General features: G+C 39.4%; 2 protein-coding genes and 1 pseudogene across 9 annotated transcripts in view; 1 reads left to right on the plus strand and 2 right to left on the minus strand.

Moving 5' to 3' along the window:
• Nucleotides 1–15,136, minus strand: part of RNF170 (ring finger protein 170) — a 54,166-nt gene extending 39,030 nt beyond the window's left edge. Inside the window, exon 1 of one of the 4 annotated variants that reach the window (XM_007476420.3) lies at nt 14,818–15,136. Coding sequence is in view for 1 of the 4 variants with exons in the window: in XM_007476417.3 (XP_007476479.1) it covers nt 14,082–14,116 (35 nt within the window). In the remaining 3 variants the exon portion in view is untranslated. Of the gene's footprint in view, nt 1–14,081; nt 14,355–14,623 lie in introns of those variants that run through there. The other 3 variants (XM_007476419.3, XM_007476418.3, XM_007476417.3) reach the window with 3 other exon arrangements.
• The window catches only part of HOOK3 (hook microtubule tethering protein 3), a 174,883-nt gene that overhangs the window by 31,645 nt on the left and 124,255 nt on the right, over nt 1–18,983 (plus strand). For 4 of the 5 annotated variants that reach the window (XM_056813626.1, XM_056813625.1, XM_056813627.1 and 1 more), the window contains one exon: nt 12,823–12,973. Coding sequence is in view for 1 of the 5 variants with exons in the window: in XM_001373169.4 (XP_001373206.2) it covers nt 15,898–15,954 (57 nt within the window). In the remaining 4 variants the exon portion in view is untranslated. Of the gene's footprint in view, nt 1–12,822; nt 12,974–15,218; nt 15,955–18,983 lie in introns of those variants that run through there. The other variant, XM_001373169.4, reaches the window with a different exon arrangement.
• Nucleotides 5–12,882, minus strand: LOC130456540 (translationally-controlled tumor protein-like; annotated as a pseudogene).

Consider the following 18,983-nt stretch of genomic DNA (forward strand, 5'->3'; position numbering starts at 1 on the left):
AAAATGTTTAAAAAAAAAAGAGCCACAGATTAAGGAATGCTCAAAATTGACATGAATTAATTTAAAAAGCATATGTAAATAGGGAAACTGAGATACTATGGTTTGTTTTTTTTTTAAGGCAGCAATAGATTAGTAATTTCGAACTTAGAAAAGCAGCAATTAAGTGTTTCAGTGTGAATCCCTTCCTAAATTCCTTAGAACTGGCTAAAATTTATCTTAACGATCACACTCACTTTTACGGAATTTAAGCGATTTATATTTTTGTTATTGTTCCTATTTCTCATAGAACAGTTGGCTTCGTTTGTCATCTTCTGATGTGTGAAGAAACAGATATATTGCTAAGCTAGTTCTAAATCACAACCATTTGTCTTTCATACATGAAATACTAGCTCTCAGTAGAAATGGATTCAACCATCCCTACCCACATTAAAGTACTCTAACAGGAAAAATTTCCCATTATTAATCTTTGAGGTAGAGAGCAATAAACACATTCTCATTCTCTCCCTCTCTGTGTCTCTCGCCTTTCCCCACTCCCCCCTCCCCCCTGTCTGTCTCTCTTAACTACCTATAAACCCAAAACTTCCACTTAGTATTTCATTCTTCTACCATCTCAGGGGAAGAGAATGTGGATCAATGGAAAAGAGCCCTGAATCAGGAACCAGAGGACCTGGGTTAAAAATCCCATCTCTGATAATTAATGGCAATATGAACATGGGGAAATTACTGAGGTCCCTTTTCAGCTTTAGGGCTATAATTTCACAATTCAGAATTCCCTACTCATACTAAAATCAACACAAAAATTAGATGAATACAAAATACTGGTCTAGATAACACACCAAAGGAGGAAAAAATGGGAGTGAACATGTACATCTTTGTAAGCTCTCCAGCCTCTACTTGGCTTTTTGGTTTCAGTGGTATATACCTACTGCAGCAAATCCATCAGTGTCTACCAACAAGCAGTGAATCCAGAATTCATTACACTACACTTTTGTTCTCACTCTAACAACTTTTTCATTCAATAATGGCAGTCTTTCTCTGGTTTGGCCATAGAGGTAATGAAATCAGTCATTTCCCTTTATTCTAATTTCTTCCCATTTTAGTTATCTTAAATCCATAGAAACTCAGTCTTATTTTCTGCAAAAAGATGAAGGAACTGTGGCTTTTCCATTCTTTCACCCAATTGCCAACCTCAAGAATCTTCTACATGATACCTCTTAAAATTCTTAGAAGTTATCTTTCAACAGCTATTATCCTTCCCTCTCCTTTTCTATCTTCTTTAGGCACATCACTATTTTCTTCAATTTAAATATAGCATTATTCAAAATGCCCTCATCTTGCTTTTGTAAAGGCTATCTTTTTAGGGGCACACTCCAGCTTGTAAATCATCTTGAACAAATAAACCTGGTATTCTGAGTGCCTACAATCAGTCTCAGGCTTTGTTTCATACTGCCATTAACTAGTCTACTTAGAAGCAGAATGTTGACGAGAAGCTTAGAGGAACATATTAGGAAGTAACCAATAACTGTAATATTCCTGTGTGGCAATCACTATGAAATTAACAGTGTGGGAGAGGTCATTAAGCTTGCTAAGTAGTAGAGAGAGCTTAAAAGAAAAATGAAAGGCTCTCTTGGGAAGATAATGGGTGACTATGAGAGCTAAGAGATGATTACTGACACCCCCATCCCCACCCCAGGCTGTACAAATCAAGTTGAATATACAAAAATTAGAGATGGTATTAATTAGCTTTTAGTTATGGATGTAAAAAACACCTAAGCAAGAAGAATAGATTATTTTACTCTGATAAAATTATAAGCTATATTTAAGAAATAAAAATTGTAAGAGCTGGCTTACCTTTCACATAGTTTGATGATAATCAGGAAAAAAAACAATATTTTGGGGACAACTATTCCTGTATGAAGATCAATTGGAAAGTTGCTAGTTTCACCTGTAAGCTGTAAGACCAGTCCATATAGTTCAGAACTCATTGCAAGCTCCTGAACAAGGAAACCCTCAATGGCCTACCATTATTTCTTTTCAAGAGGAAAAGGGAGACAAGAAGAAGGCAGACATTATATGCCTCTATCTGAGGAAAAGCTGTGATATCCACATTCTGAGATATGAGAAGGGATCAGTTAGTTTAGCATCATCAGAAAATGAATACTTACAGGTAACCTATACTTTATTTCAAGAGGAAAAATAGCAATTGTTAAAATAGATTCCTAGGATTAGAGAACAGTTTTAGGAATAACATAAAGAAGAAAACACAAGTCAACTTAAGGAAATTGTATTCACAAAGTTAAATAATAACCAAGATAATTTTTTTCACTTATGAATTATTTTACTGAAAGAAAAGTTCCTTAATAATATTATCACCAGGTAAATGTGTCTTTTGAGGAACAAGGGAACATAATGGATTTGGGGCTGGAAGTCCTTTGACATGATCTAGCTAGTTCAGCCTTTCCATTTTGCAAGTGAGGAAACTGAAACTCATCAAGGTTAAATAGCTATTAAACTGGTCCGGACTTTAAATTCATTGCTCTTTCTACAAGTCATGCCAATATGCACTTATTAAGCCATTGCTTACATGCTAAGTATTTTCTAAGGGTTGAGGATACAAAGAAAGGGGGAAAAAAAGTCTCTGTTCTCTAGGAACTCACAGTCTAATCAGAGAGATGAGGTAAACAACTCTGTGCTAACAAGATATAAACAGGAGAAACAGAAGAAAATTAGTAGATAGAAGGCAAGAGCAATAAGGGGGATTGTGAAAGGCTTATTGTAGAAGGTGCGGCTTTACCTGGGACTTGAAGGAAGCCAGGAGAAGGACATGAAAAGGGAGAGAGTTCCAGTTATGAAGGTGGCAAGCGAAAACATACCACGCTTGAATGTTGAGTGTTTTGTATGAAGAATAGCAAATGCCAGTGCATGGGGAGACGATTAAAGAAGACTGGAGGAAGAGGACAGGTTATGAAGAGCTTTGATCAAAGGATTTTATATTTGACTTCCTCCTTAAAAAAAAAATACCCTTAGTGTCCGGTCTAGTAACAACTCCAAAACAGAAGGGGGCAAGGACTAGCTAACTGGGAGTTAAGTGACTTGCCCAGCTAAAGTGTCTGAGACCACATTTGAACTCAAATCCTTTTGAATCCAGGCCTGGTACTCTATCCACTGTGCTACCTAGCTGCCCCCTATATTTGAACTTAAAGGTGACAGGGAGTCACTAGAGTTTATTGAATAAGGAGGTGACCGGGACTTTAAGAAGATCACAGCTGAATGAAGAATGAAATGGTTTAGAGAGACTTGAGACAGGCAGCCCAACCAGTAGGCTATTTGCATTAGTTCAAGTTTAAGCTAATGAGGGGCTGCACCAGAGTCACAGCAAGATCAGAAGAGATGAAGGGATGTATAGGAGAGATGTTACAAACTAGAATTGGCAGGCTTTGGCAGCTGATTGGATAAGATAGATGAAAGGAATCAAGAATGACACCTAGATTGTAAGCTTGGGTGATTCGGGGCAGTGGTGATACCCTCAACAGTAACAGTAAAGTTAAGAAAAGGCAGGGTTTTGGAGAGAAAGTAATGAGATCAGGGACAGCTGGGGGGTCCCATGGATTGAGAGCCAGACTTAGAGACAAGAGGTCCTAAGTTAAAATCTGGCCTTAGATACCTCTCAGCTGTGTGACTCTGGGCAAGTCACTTAACCCCCATTGTCTAGCCCAAACTTCTGCCTTGGAAACAATACATAGTATTGATTTTAAAATGGAAGGTAAAGGTTTTAAAAAAAAGGAATGAGATCAGTTTGGGCCATATTTAGTTGAAGATTCTATGGGACGTTCAGGTCAAGATGTTCAATAGGCAGCTGGAGACTGGAAGTTAGGCATGAGAATAAGGCTAGATGTTTAAATCTGAGAATCATCACTGTCCTTAACTGCATAAATTACACACCTTCAAGAAGGGAACCCGAGGCATCATCAACAACAGGAAAATTATTCTCTGTTTTTAAAAAACTGGTCAGATAAATACTAAATAGATCAAAGGAAGCTTTCATTAGCTTTATACATAGCAATATTCTGATTTATCAGGAGCTAATGAAAAGTTTCAAATACTTATTATAAAACTACTGACAAGACAAGAAATTTAGAGAAAGTGATCTAATCTCAACACATAAGTTCAGAAAGAGTCAAATGAATACCTTGCAAAAAAGCAAGGAGTGGAGTGCAAAACTAACTTCAACTTGAAAGGAGTTGAAGGAAATACTGTTCCCATTCTTAAGGTCAGAGAGTACTAAGTATATTTCCTCTGAGATGCTAAAATCCATATCCTATACTTGGATTCCCCCTTTTGTACAGTGGGAGGGTCTATATCATTTCTTGCTACATGAGAAATATGCCTATGGATGTGCTGAGAGTAAACTCATACAATTACAGAATTTAGAACTTGAGGGGACCTTGCAGATTATGTAGTCTAATCTCCTTTTTTTAACAGTGAGAAAACTCTCAGATACTCAGAAACTCTCTGATGTCCAGAGAAAGAAGGAATTTTTTTAAGTCTTTGAATAGGTCTACTTATAGTCCTGATGCTAAAGTCCCCTCCCCAAATGCATACTTGGAAAACTATAGATGGCATGGCAAATCAACTGAAAATATACCAAGTCCCCAAAAGATAAGAATTCATGAAAGAATATGAACAGGCAGGTTTCAAAAGAAAAATATGGGGTATCAATAATATTTTTTAAAAAGAATGTTTCACATTACCGATAATAAAATGAATGCAAATTAAAAGAACTCTTAGGTTTCTCCTCATATCCAGATAGGCAAAAAGATGAAAACGGTCAATATCGAAAACATTCTGTATATAACAGATATATTCAAACACTGTTGAAGGAAATGTAAAACTGATCAAATCATTCTTCTGGAAAATAATTTAGAATGGCATTATAAAAATCTCTAAACTATACATATCTCTTGGTGAAAAAATACTACTAATAGGTTTATAACCTAGGTAGATCAAAGATAGAAGCAAAGTCTTATATAATCCAAAATCTGTATTACTGCACTTTTTGCAGCAGCAAAGAACTAGAGGAAATGTAGGTGTCTGTAAAATTAAGAATGTGTAAGATTAATACAGTATATGAATATGAGATAATTATTATGCCATATAGAACAATGTATATGAAGAATTTAAGGACAGCTGGGACCATTTATATGTACTGATGGAGAAGAAAATAAGGAGAGCCAGGAGAATGGTTTATACAATAATCACAACAGTATAAAGGAAAACAATATTAGAAGTTTTTAGAACTCTGATCAATGCAGTGACTAGTTACCACTTCAGAAGAATTCCACTGAAAGACATTCCTTACTTCTTATCAAAAAGGTACTGGAATACAGGAGTGGAATTATGAGTATGCTATCAGATGTGGCTATGTGGGGTTTTGTGGGGCTTTTTCGAGGGGAAGAGTTAAATGCATTTTATTTTACACAATCTACATAACATATTTTTAAAAACAATGCTTTCACTCCAAATAAATCAAGGTAAAAAAATAAATGAATAGAGCTCAACATAATACCAGTCTAAGTTTTCCCAAGCCTTGGTGTTGTATAGATGATAAAAAGCAGTAGCCAGTAATAATGACAAGGAGATCCAAAGTAATAAGCTTTATCTGTTAACCTTTCTCCATTTCTAGGGGCATCTTTCTCCTCCTGAGTCACTGACCTGTGGAGGAGCTTGTATAGCTCAATGAAACCGAGTTACTACTCCTTGCACAGATACCCCAGGGTATCTGCCTTAACAGAAGCAGAGGAGATTAAGAAGTGGCAAGAATACACACAGCAATACAAGAAAGATCTTAACATGATCGATAATCACAATGCTCTGGCTTTTGATATAGAGCTGGATATCCTGGAGAATGAAGTCAAGTGAGCTTTAAGAAACATCAGTAACACTAAGGCTAGTGGAGGTGATGGTATTCTAGCTGAGCTATTTAAAATCTTAAAAGATGATGCTATTGAAGTGCTGAACTACATATGCCTGTAAGTTTGGAAAACTCAACAGAGGCCTAAAGAAAGAAAGGCAATGCCAAAGAATGTTCAAATTATCAAACAACTGCACTCATTCCCCCCACCAAGCAAGGTTTTGCTTGAGATTTTGCAAGCTAGGGGACAACTAAGTGGCTCAGTGGATTAAAAGCTAGGGTTAGAGACAGAAAATACTGAGTTCAAAGCTGGCCTCAGACACTTCCTAGTTGTGTGATTCTGGACAAGTCACTTATAACCCCCACCCTTACCTTACCGCTCCTCTGCCTTGGAACCAAAATCATAATTGATTCTAAGATGGAAGTTAAGGTGTTTAAAAAATAATAATTCTGAAAGTTAGGCTTTATTAATACAGGAACTGAGAATTACCAGAAGAGCATGCTGATTTTTGAAGAGGCAGAGAATTAGAGATGAAACTGCTAGCATTCGCTGGATTATGGAGAAAGTAAGGAAATTTAGGAAAACATCTAGTTTTATTTCATTGACTACATTAAAGCCTTTTACTGTGTGGATCACAAAAAAAATGTGGCAAATATTCAATGAGAGGAAAGTACCAGATCATCTTACTTGTCTCCTAAGGAACCTCTATGAGTAAAGAAGCAATGGTTAGGGGACATCTAGAAAGCAAAACGGATAGAGTGCCAGGTCTAGAGTTGGGAAATCCTGGGCTCAAATCTGACTTCAGATACTTCCTAGTTGTGTGACTCTGGATAAGTCACTTAACCGCAACTGCCTAGTCCTTACCATTTTTCTGGTAATCAGCATCAATTCTATGACAGAAAACAAGGGTTTAAAATTTTAAAAGAGAAGCAACAATTAGAATTGAACATGGAAAAACTGATTGGCTTAAGATTGGAAAAAGAGCCTTGGGGTTTTGGTTTTAAAAGACTACCCTATTACAAAAATGAATAACATGGAAATAGGTATTGAGTGATAATACATGTATAACCCAGTGGAATTTCTTGTCAGCTTTGAGATGGAGAAAAGAAAAGGTGAGGGAGAGAACATGAATCATGTATAATCTTGGAAAAATACTTAAAAATAAATAAGTTTTTAAAAAAGATTGAAAAAGGAATATGACAAAATTGTATACTGTCACCTTATTTATTTAACTTACATACAGAGCACATCATATGAAATGCCAGGGTGGAAAAGTCAAAAGCAAGAGTTAAGATTGCTGAGAGAAACATCAACCATCTCAGATATGCAAATGATACCACTCTATAATGGCAAAAAGTAAAGAAGTAAGAAGCTTCTTAATGACAGTGAAAAAGAAGAGTGTGAAGCTGGCTTGAAGTTGTTAAACATAAAAAAAAAAACCAAGATCTTGGCAACAAGTCCAATCATCTCCTGGCAAACAGGGAGAAGAAATGGAAGCAATGTAAAATTTTATATTCTTGGGCTCAAATATCACTGCAGATGGCAACTGCAGCTATCAAATTAAAAGATGATTGCTTTTTGGAAGAAAAGTTGTGGCCAACTCTGAAGAGCAACTAAAAAGCAGAGACATCATTTTGCTGACAAAAGTCAGTGTAATTAAATCTATGGTTTTTCCAATAGCAGTGTATAAGTATGAGAGTTGGACTCTAAGGAAAGCTGAGAATCTCTTGAAAGTAAGGAGATGAAATTAGTCAATACTTAAAAAATGAATTCAAACTATTCACTGGAAGGTCAAATATTGAAGATGAAGTTTAAATACTTTGGCCACATAATGAAAAAGAAGGCAAGACTCATTTGAAAAGACCCTGAATGTGCTTACGGTAATAGGAATATAGTACAATGATCAACTGGGAAAGACTTAGATATTCTCAGCTATCCATTGATCCAGGGCAATTCTGAAGGATTTATGACTAAGAATGCTATCCATCCTCAGAGAAAGAATTGCTGGAGTTTGGGGTCTGAATGCAGATCAAAGCATATTATTTTTTCTTTATTTTATTTGTGTTTTGATTTTATATGAGTATATAATTTGCAACAATGACCAATATGATAATATATTTTGCATGATCATACATGTATTACCAAAACCAAATTGCTTCTCATCTTCAGGAAGAAAAAATTATTATTACATGTAACTGATAAAATAATAAAAAATATATCTTTTTAAAAGACTATTATTGGGAAGACTGAAGGCAAAAGGAAAAGAGGGCAGCAGAGGATGAAATGGATAAACACCATGGAAACAACAAATATGAATTTGGACAGAGTTGGAGAGAGTGGAGAAAAGAAAGGCCTGGAGTATTATGGTCCATGGGGGTCACAAAAATATCAGGCATAACTGAACAACAAACCAACTAAAAGAAAATCATAAATGGGGTCACATCATCATTACCTAAGTCCAACAGAGCCACCATGCTGTCTAAATTCCTGTTTTTGCCTATAAGGAACTGATAGTTTTTAAAATTAGCAAAGGATGTTTGATTTGTTCTATAGCTCCCACTGTCTGCCGTTTTTTAAGTTTGCTTTTGATTTGATTTAATTAAGTCTTTGAGATACTTTTTGTAAGATTCTTTTGTGAAGCTAGTTTCTTGCAGATGATGGTTCATTACTATGTCAACTCCAGTGATTACAGTGATATCTGTTCCTTCACCCTCAAAGCCTTCAATAGAGGCATTTCCACCGATGAGTGAAACAACAATGGTCCTACTGACCATCTGTCCCCCACTTCCAGGCACAGACTGTTCACAATCTCCCAGATCTTGCATATTGGAGAACATTTCATCATGGCTGATATGGTCCTATAAGCCAGAGGGAGGCAGTTAGAGCTTGCATTATCATTCTGAACATAATAAAGCCAGAGCAGCATTTGCAGAAAGGCTATATTGGTTTGTTGCTGGTGTTTTATCTACTGAACCACCTAGCTGCCTCAACAATAAGGTTTTTTTTAAAAGACCATTGATAAAACATTTCAGTCCACTAGCTCTGCTACTTTATATTATATGAAGGCAAGTTTGAAAAAGACCAAATATTTTAGATCAAGATAAAAAAGTATCAAACTATCTGTGGCCACCTATTGCCTCCATGATCAAATATAAAATGCTTTTTGGTTACAAAGCCCTCCAAAACCAGTTCCCTCTCTAGTCTTCTTATATTTTTCATACTGATCCCTTGCCTCATCCCTATTCCTAACCCTCTCCTTTCTCACTCCCCTCCAGCCCCCATTTGGTCTAGCCTCCTTGTTATTCATTGAATGAGACATCCCATCTCCAGATTCTGGTCATTTTTACTGGCTATCCTCTATACTTAGAACTTTCTCCCTAGCTTCTGACTCAGCTAAAGTAACACTTTCTGAAAGAAGCCTTTTTAAAAAAAATGCTTCTTCCCTCCCTCCTACTCCCTAGTGCTTTCCCTCAGCCATTCACCTTCACTTTATCCTGCTTCCATCATTTCTTAAGCACCTACAATTCTGAGTACTGAGGATATGAAGACACAAATAAAATTGCCTGTCCCCAAGGAGCTTACATGCTATTGAGAAAAATACCATGCATGCATAAAAGTATTTCTATTTTTTCTGGAAAATTTAATTTAATTAATTAATTTAGAATATTTTTTCCATGATTCATGTTCTTTCCCTCCCCCCTCACCCCTCCTGTAGCCGACACAAAATTCCACTAGGTTTTGACTACCAGTATTTCTAAACCATACACCTATGTTCCCAAAGTCTCCAATTAAGTTTTACTAACTTAAAACTACACTATGATTTTTGGGATACCCTGTATAAAGTAAATACATTTGGCAAGGGAGATACCAGCACTGGAGAGGGATCAAGTTCGGTTATAGGAGATGGCATGAGAGGTGAGCTCTGAAGAAAGCTAGGAATTATTAGAGGTGGAGATGAGAAGGGGCAGAGGGTTCCAGAAATGGAGGACCAAACTGTTCAAAGACACAGACAGAGATCAGAGAATGTATTCTGTGAGACCTTGAAGGAGACTAGCATATAGTAAGTATGTCTAAAAGAGAAGACTGGGGCCAGATTATAAAGGGAAGAATTTTTGTTTTACCCTAGAGGCAACAATAGGAAGTCACTGAAACTTTCTGAGAAAGGAAGTAAAATGGTGAGACTTGTGCTTTACAAATATTAATTTGGCAGCTGTATGGAGGGTGGACTAGAAAGGGGAGAAATCAGAGGCAAAGAGATTAACTAAGAAGCTCCTACAATAGGTGAGAGGTGATAAAGTCTTTTACTATAGTGGTAATCATGTAGTGGAGAGAAGGAAATATATCAGGGAAATGTTGCAGAGGTAGAATCATTAAGACTTGGTACCTGATTAGATATGGGGGGAAAAAAAAAACATTCCAAAGAGACAAATATTCCAAAGGGTCAAACCTGGAAAAGTAGTGCCCTTGACAGAAATAGGATAATTAGAGTGGTTGGGTTTTGGAAAAAAGATGATGAGTTTTGTCTTGAGCATTTTGGGTCGAGATACCTATGAGAAATCCAATTCAAAATGTCCAAATGATAGTTGAGAATGTAGATTTGGAACTTAGGAAAAAGGCATAGTTTGGATATGTAGACCCAATTGTTCTCTACGTGGGAACGACAAATGAACCCAAGTGAAACAGCAGAGAGTAGACAAAGATAAGCAAATGATCTAGGTGAGAACCTTGGAATACACCAGCAGAAGGCAGGATATGTATGATACTGCAGCAATGGAAACTAAGAAGGAATATGTAGGTAGGAAACCAAGAGAAAGAGGTCTCACAAAAATCCAGAGACAAGAGAATATCTAGGAGGAAGAAGTGGTCAATATCATCTAACACTACACAATGTTTGAAAAAGGTTATTAGATTTGACAATTAAGTGGTAACTGGTAATTTGGAGAAAGTAATTACAGTTGAAAGATAATCAATCAATAAACATTTATTGTGTTTACTATGTACCTGGCACTGTGCTAAGTTTTAAGGTCAGAAGCTAGATTATAAAGGGTAGAAGTGAAAATTTCCTTATTTTGTTTTTTTTCAATGACAAGGACAGAATTACAGGAAAAGGATTCAAATCCAGAAGCAAGACTATTTACCTAGTAGCACTGTTATGAATAAAGATCAAATGCTAAAACTTTGTAAAGTTAAAAAACATTATTGCTATTTATGAAACCTTTTCTGCAAATAGGAATATTTCATTTTAATAATGAATACCCAATAGAATATGACTACATTTCTCTCTCCTCTAAGGTACAATATTAGTTAAGTGGAACCGAACTGATCATTGTATAAAATAAATCAAATAAATACTTATGTGGTCTCCATACATTTATGACTATAAGACTTTGCTTCATACACATGCATACATAGTAAGACATACATACCCTGGACTACCTCTTAAGAATATTAAATACATAAAATCATTTATATTATTGTAGGACAGCAGTCCCTGATTTTTATAAGAGGGGTTAATTTTCATTTCCCAAAGCTTTGAAAACTTATAAGGACATAAAGAGACGTTGACAGCTAAACTTTGGGGTAGAAGAGTCACTGAAAATGCTGACTTTTAAGAAAAGAGTGGGGAATTATTGATAGTATATATTACCTGGGAATAAGAAGCAAATGGCTGCCAGACTTGTTCTTACCTCTGGGAATGCCAATGAATTGCCATCAGTTGGGTAAGGATTGGAGATATACTAGTATATCTTGATCAGCTGGTTGTGGGCTCCTGTATTACAAGTATTACAAGTATTTTACGCAAGAGAGAGTGAAGAAGGAATTATTTGAGCTGACAATGTTGGGGGGTGGGGGGATTAGGATGTCATCTATCACCATCTTCCTTACTTTAAAATGGCTTCATGGAGGAGATGGGATGATATTTAGATCTATTTTGCAAGAAGTTCAGTGCAATTGATTGACTGAGGCTAAAGAATGGAGAAAAGTAAAAAATTGTCTCCAAAGATTTAGCGCATTGGAAACTGAAGATATTGTATTAGTATCTATTCTGGGGAGGTAGCTCAGTAAATTGAAAACCAGGCTCAAGAATGGGAGGTCCTGGGTTCAAACTTGGCATCAGACATTTTTCTAGCTGTGTGACCCTGGGTAAGTCACTTATCACTTTCTGCTTGGAGCCAATACACAGTATTGATTCTAAGATGGAAGGTAAGGGTTTTAAAAAATCTATTCTGAAACAGTTTCTAAGACTCTAAAAAGGCTTTAATTAGCTACTTTCCCCCCAATAAGATCTTACTTAGAAGGAAGCTCTTTATGCTTGGGCTTCAAAGGCATAACTGAAGTAAGTATACAAGTGCCTTTATTACCTAATTGTAAGGAATGAATAAATGAAAAGCGTTTATTGAGCACTTACTAAGTGCACAGCACTTTCCTAACTGATAAGGAAACAAAGAGAAAAGCAAGGTAGTCTATACTTTCAAGGAGCTCACATTCCATTTGTGCATATCTCTACATCATTACCATGCCATGGTTTCCCAAAATGTAAAACAGCACACTCTACCTTACAGAATCTCTGGGAGGATCATGAGATAAGAGATGTTAAAGTTCTAAAAAGTCTGACATTATGTATGTAGTGACTGGTAGAAAAATGTAACAAAGAGAAGTGGAAGTATGACTAAACACAGCACAATCCCATCTCTGCTTCACTGTCATTTTGGTCAGACTCCTCTTCTAAGTCCCAAAAATGTGGTTACACCACTAAAATCTTTCTCCAGTGTGCTACATTTCTGCTCTAGTGTTGCTGGGACAAAATGAACTTTGCCTCAAACAATAAGCATTTACTTATGCAGTCCTGAAAATGGCCACCCTGTTCTCCTTAATTTTCTCTAAAGCTTTCTCATTTCTCAAATTCCAGAACTTCCAAAGTAATACTGGGAAATTTGAAAGAGTGCCACTTCATTGGCTCTCCCCAACAGTGCCTGGATCCTATTCCTCCTCGCCTCAGCCTCCTTATCAAGCATCGGTAATTATCCAGAGGGTCTTTTACATGCTTCATTTCATCAAAGGTAAGTGGATCCACAAAGAAACACTAAAAAAGCAACAACATCTAACATACAGTAAGCAAGTAATCAAGCTTTTTAAAGCAGGATTGATGGTCAAGGCTGTTTAAACTTGGCAAATTGATTTAAAGTATTGGTTGTACCTGGTAAATAAACCCATAAAGTTTGCATTAGACAAGATATAAGAAATGGCTTTGAACCAAATTCAATCCCCTTTGAAAAGCATTTACTGACTTGATCAACCTTGAGGAAGCAGCAGATGGCCAAAGATTTTTATAGAAATGAATTAGGCAGAATCATGAGGAATCGTTTTGACCTAAATCAAGAAACTGTGGAATTTACCACTGGAGAGTTTGTCACCAGACCAGTACTTTCATTCATTCCTAATGAGAAATTTCCTCTCTCAAGGCAGATGAGCATTTATTCCACAATTTACAGCTGCCTGGAGCACTAAAAGATGAAATGATCTGCCCATTCTCATATAGCCACGAAGGATTAGAAAGTAAACAGAACCTGGGTCTTCCTGGGTCCAGACCAACTCAATATCTACTAATCTTTCCAAAGGTATATTACGAGAAAATAAATCCTTAGCCAAGCATTTAGTTAATACTTACCATGTGCCAGGCAATGTGCTAGCAAATGGGTATACAAAAACAAAGGAGTTCACATTTTAATGGGGATCACAACATGCAAATAATTATATACATACAAAATATCTACAGTGCAAACGAAAGAAAATCTCTGAGGGAAGGCAATGGAAGGATGGTGGGGGAGGGAAGGAACAAGAAAGGCCTCCTACAGAAAATGGGATTTAAAGGTGAATCTGGGAGAAATGCAGGGAAGATAGGAGGAAGAGGATCCAGGCACTGTGGGGAGTGGGGAGAGAGCCAATGAAGTGGCACTCTTTCAAGCTATGATTTATAATCCAATGGCCATAAAAAAAGCAAATTTCAATTCTGTGACCCTCTAACAAGACCTTGATAAACATACTAAAAAGAATACACAACAATGCTCCTCTCCTTACTACTTCTAGCAGCTGACGGAGATTAATAAAACACAGGAAGATCTCACTGGTCAGTGCTAAACCCATTCCTCTTTTACCCAACCTCCTCACCCATCGTTTTTATAAACTCCCATCTTCCAGGCCATTCTCCTGCTGGAAATGTTCTCCTTTCTTCTAGTCAGTCGTGGCTTTCCTTCTCTGCTTCACCACACTTCACAATGCACCTAGGCTTTCTCTTTTACACGTGAATAACTGATACCGGTTAATTACAATCTCTTCTGAAAGCTCCAAGATAGCAATAGCTACTCCCATGCAAGTTTGTATCTAATGCAAAGTCCTTGAATGCTGAACATTTAATCTGAGTTCCTGTCCAGTTTTTTTAAAAAGGGGGGGCAGGGGGGTAGTGAGGATAGCAAGGAAAATCGGGAATAGCAAAATTGCCTCGAAGGGGCCCTAAGGGATTAGTGCAGAGATTGTTGGGGGGGGGGTCGGAGTTCGGATTTAAGTTTAAGTACAGTAACCATTTGTGACAACCACACCAAGCCTCCTCTTTCGGGAGGAGTTGACTAACATAAACTCTGACACTCGGAAAGTAGACACCCTTATTCTCAAGAATGTGCGCCCCGGGAGGAACTGCAGGCCTAAATACTCACCCACCACCGGGAGCGGCAGTCACCTGCCCACACCGCTTCCCCGTCCTTGAGGCCCCAGTGAATCAATGAAAAAGCCCAGGGAAGAAGCCAGCCGGGGTCCCCACCAGGGAAGGCCAGCAGGAGCGCGGGGACAGGGGCCCCATCACGCACCTCGGGCAGCCAGGGCGTTGCGAGCCCGGCCCCAGGGTGCGCACCTGGTCCAGCCTCCAGTTATTCCCGCTTAGAGCTTCAGAGGGGCAGGCCTGTGGAAATCCAGTCGCAAAGTCTTGGGGCGGAAGAGGCTCCGGCGTAACTCCCACGCAGTCAGGCGGCCAGGCCCCTCAGGCTTCCGCGGACGCCGCAGCGGACCGAGCTTTTCCCCACAGCCTCCGGGCTGCCCAGCAACCGGCTACTCCCCGCCCCCCTAGCCCCTCTCCCCTCCCGCTCTCCGGCTCCCCCTGGAGGAGGAGGAGGAGCAAGGAGGAGAGAGCAAGAGAGAGGCCCGGGGGCGGGGACAGGACCAGGGGTGTGGCGGAGCGGCCTAAAGGAAGACGTAGGAGGAGCCACGGATCCCTGGCTGAGGACGTAGAGGCCCGCGGCCAAAGCCGCGCGCTCCCCGCGAGCCGGCGGCGGGGCGGGGCGGGGGCGCGCGTACCTTTCTCAACAGCTGACAAAACAAGAACGTCAATTTCAGTTGCCTAAGAGAAAGGGATTATTTCCGGGGACTTGCTCCGCTACCCCTCCCTCAGCAATAGTCACTGGCTCAAATTTTATTTATTTATATACTGAGGTTTCCCCATCAGCGCTAGCGCAAGCGCAAATCCCGAACATCTGTGAAGAGAAGGGGCGGGGGAGGGGATGGGGAAGACAATCCCCTGTCCGCGCGTGCGCGTCGAGCACGCAAGAGGCGCCGGGTGTCAGGGTCGCGCGCTTACGTCGTTTGACGGCTCGGACGGACTGGCCGGCGAGGAATGTGATTGTGCGCAGTGGGGGCGGCAGCGGCCGCAGCCACAAGCTGGCTTGGGAGGAGGAATAGTCCAGCGGACTGCGGGCGTGGTCGGGAACGGGCAAAGCCGGCACACAGGCAGGAACAGGAAGGGGGGAAAGAGCGGTGACTGGGCCGAGGCCGTTGCACCGGCCGGGGGGAAGTGTCGGCTGCGTGTGTGGGCAGGGGAGGCCGGCGTAGCGGCCCGAACTCTCCGGACACAGGCCTCGGCGGCGGCGGCGGCGGTAGTGGTGGTGGTTTCCGGATTGGCGGAGAGGGTGGTGCCGCCGCCTGGACCGCCGTGTGGAAGATGTTCAACGTGGAATCCCTGGAGCGGGTGGAGCTGTGCGAGAGCCTCCTCACCTGGGTACGTGACCCCTGTGGTCGGATTTTCATCTCTTCTCTGGTGCTTGTTTCACATTTACCGGGCGGGGCGGCGGGGGGGGTATTGAAGAAGTGGGAGGGCTGCAGACGGTGGTACCGTCACATCCGGGCGGGCGGGGGCTGCTAGGGCTGCGTCGACACTAGGGCCCGTCCCCCCAATTCCCACTCCCACCCCACCCCACGGATGTCCGGGAGATGGGATGGGAACCCTGGGACCACGTCCGCGATTCTTGGTTAACCCGAAGTTCAGTCTGTGGCTCCATCTCCGACGTGGAAACAGGTTCAGTGGAGCCTAATGAACGGGGCGTGAGCGATACCTTAATTAAAGAGCTTGTTTGCTACTTGTGAAAGGCTCTAGGGCTTCACCCTCTTGCTTTTGCTTACGTTGGCTCCCAAAGCATTTTTCTTCGTTGTATCCCATTAAAGTAAGAGAACATCTCAGGGCCCAGATCATGGTAGTAATCAAAGTCTTTGTTTCAGCTGAAACCTCGGAATGCTCATAATGTGATAGGGGACTTAAAAATGAATTAATCCTTAGACCCTTACGCCTCTTTGGCACCGGACATCCATCTTGGGAACAGAAGGGTACTTACGCTTAAAAGATCCTGAGCGAAATCATACAGAAATGCGTAGATGGTACAGATGTATCTATCTATATGTAGATATATTTTCCTAAATAAGATGGAATGAATACATGAAGGCATTTGAAACAGGTCGAGTTATGAATGGATCTAAAGGCAGGGGTGGAATAGTCAGGAGGATATCTGGCAGTCGTTAAAGGAATTAGAGCATTTTGAGCCAGGTAGCTTTAAATTGTTTTATGCTTGCTTGTGCTCAAGTTCCTAAGAACATAGATCAGTGCTATGTGTCCTGTGGGAACTTGAACTACTTACTGCTCTGAAAAGGGAGTATGTGACTGCACTGTACTGTAACATATAGGATAACTGTGGTAATACAATCGGAAGTTTTTCATACACAATAACCTCATGATTCACATATTCCAATCTTCTATGAAACCACAATTACCAGCAGTAAAAGCTGGATGTAAAGTGATAGGTTTTCAGCTTGGAAGTTACACCTGTATGTTCAACTAAACACCCTGGAGCACTCTCACTCCTGCTCCCAATGCTTTTGGAGGAAAAGTGTGGACAGGCTTCATTACAAATTTGTTAACATTTTTCAACAGGCTCTCTTTGCTACACACCAATATATTACTCTTGTTATGAACAGCATTCTAATTATGCTTTTTTCCACTATTGTTTTTCTAGACATTCTCTTATCAAGAGCTCAACATTAACCCTTCCCCCCAAAGGATCTTACCTCATTCTTCACTAAAAAAATAAGTCACCAATCAAGATCCTTCTCTTTTTTCCATTCCTTCATTAAATTCGGATCAACAACTTAATCATTTAGTAATTTCTTCTACTTAAATTTACAGCTCATTCTTATCCACTGTGTTTTTGTTGCTTTCAAACATGCTTAGATTTTATCCATTATTAAATCTTTACTTGACCCAATCCTTTCCCTAAACCAACATCTTATAGCTCTCTTTCTTTTGATAGTCAAATTTCTAGAAAAGGCTGTTTAATTGGTTGTCACTTACTTGCTCTTTCTGATCTCATCCCCAAACTGAAACTGCTTCCTCTACAGTAGTGAATGATTTTTTAAAAGTATTTTTTATTGGTATCTTTTGTTTTAATATTATCCTGTATTCCTTCTCTCTAACCTCTTTAGGAAATTGATTCTTTATAACTAATTCTTTGTAATAAATTTTATTCATTTATTTTTATTTATAATGATAATTAATTTCTTTATTGTTAAATCCTCTAGCCTTTTCTCCATCCTTATTTATCCCTACTCTCTCCTCCTGGAATGTGACACTGCTCCATCATGGTTCTTTTCCTACCTGTCAGACTGATCCTTTGGAGAATCATCATCCATGACCTCTGCCCTAAACTGTATCATAATCACCTGATTTTGCACTGGGACCTCTCTTTGTCTTTCTCTGCACTTTTATAATTTCTTTGCAGATGACTCAAAATCTACATACCCAGAGTTTTTCTCTTTCTGGAACTCCATCACCAAGTGTTGGTGGGATATAAGCATCTCAAACTAAATATGCCCAAAGCAGAACTCAATATCTTGCCGTTAGAACTCCTTCCCTATTTCTACTAAAGAGTTACCAGTTACCCTATGTCATCCTCTACTCATCACTCATCATTTGCCAACAGTTCTCAATTCTTCAACATTTCTTGCTTCTCTATACTCACTATAGTTACTTTAGTACAGGCCTTCATCATCTCTTGCCTGGACTACTGCCTCCTCCCAATTGGCTTCCCTATATCCAGTCTTTCTCTTCTTACATCTATTCTGCCAAAATGATCTTAAAGCACTAGTCTGAATCTGCCATTCCTTTGCTCAAGAAGCTTCAGTTGCTCCTCATTGACTTAGAATCGACCTCTTTAGAATAGACCACTTTAGCATTTAAAGTTCTTACTAATCTCGTTCTAGTCTAACTTTCCAAACTTAATAATTGCCTTCATTTATCATATGTTCTTGCTAAACTCTTCTTTATATATAGCTTTCCATTTCTCACTTCCATGTTAATTGGGCAGTGGATAGAACCTGGAGCTAGGAAGACCTGATTTCAAATAATGTCTCAGATACTTTGTGTCTATGGGCAAATCACTTGTTTCCTCATTTTTAAAATGGATCTAATATTAGCACCTTTCCCACAGGGTTCTTGTGAAGACTAAATAAGATAATACTTGTAAAGTGCTTACGAAAGTGCCTGGCACATAATAACATTTAATAAATGCTTATTTCCTTCCTTCCTTGCACCTGTTGTCCATGCACTTCATTCTCAACTCTGCTTCTTGGAACCCCTAGTTCCTACCAAGACTTAGTTCAAGTAATACCACCTCCAAGAGGATTTTTCTGCTTCTCATAATTATTAGTGTCCTGCCATCCTCCTATCACTATGTATTTATTTTGTACATACTTTCAGTTTAA

The sequence above is a fragment of the Monodelphis domestica genome, chromosome 1, assembly GCF_027887165.1.
Source record: "Monodelphis domestica isolate mMonDom1 chromosome 1, mMonDom1.pri, whole genome shotgun sequence".
NCBI classification, from domain to species: domain Eukaryota; kingdom Metazoa; phylum Chordata; class Mammalia; order Didelphimorphia; family Didelphidae; genus Monodelphis; species Monodelphis domestica.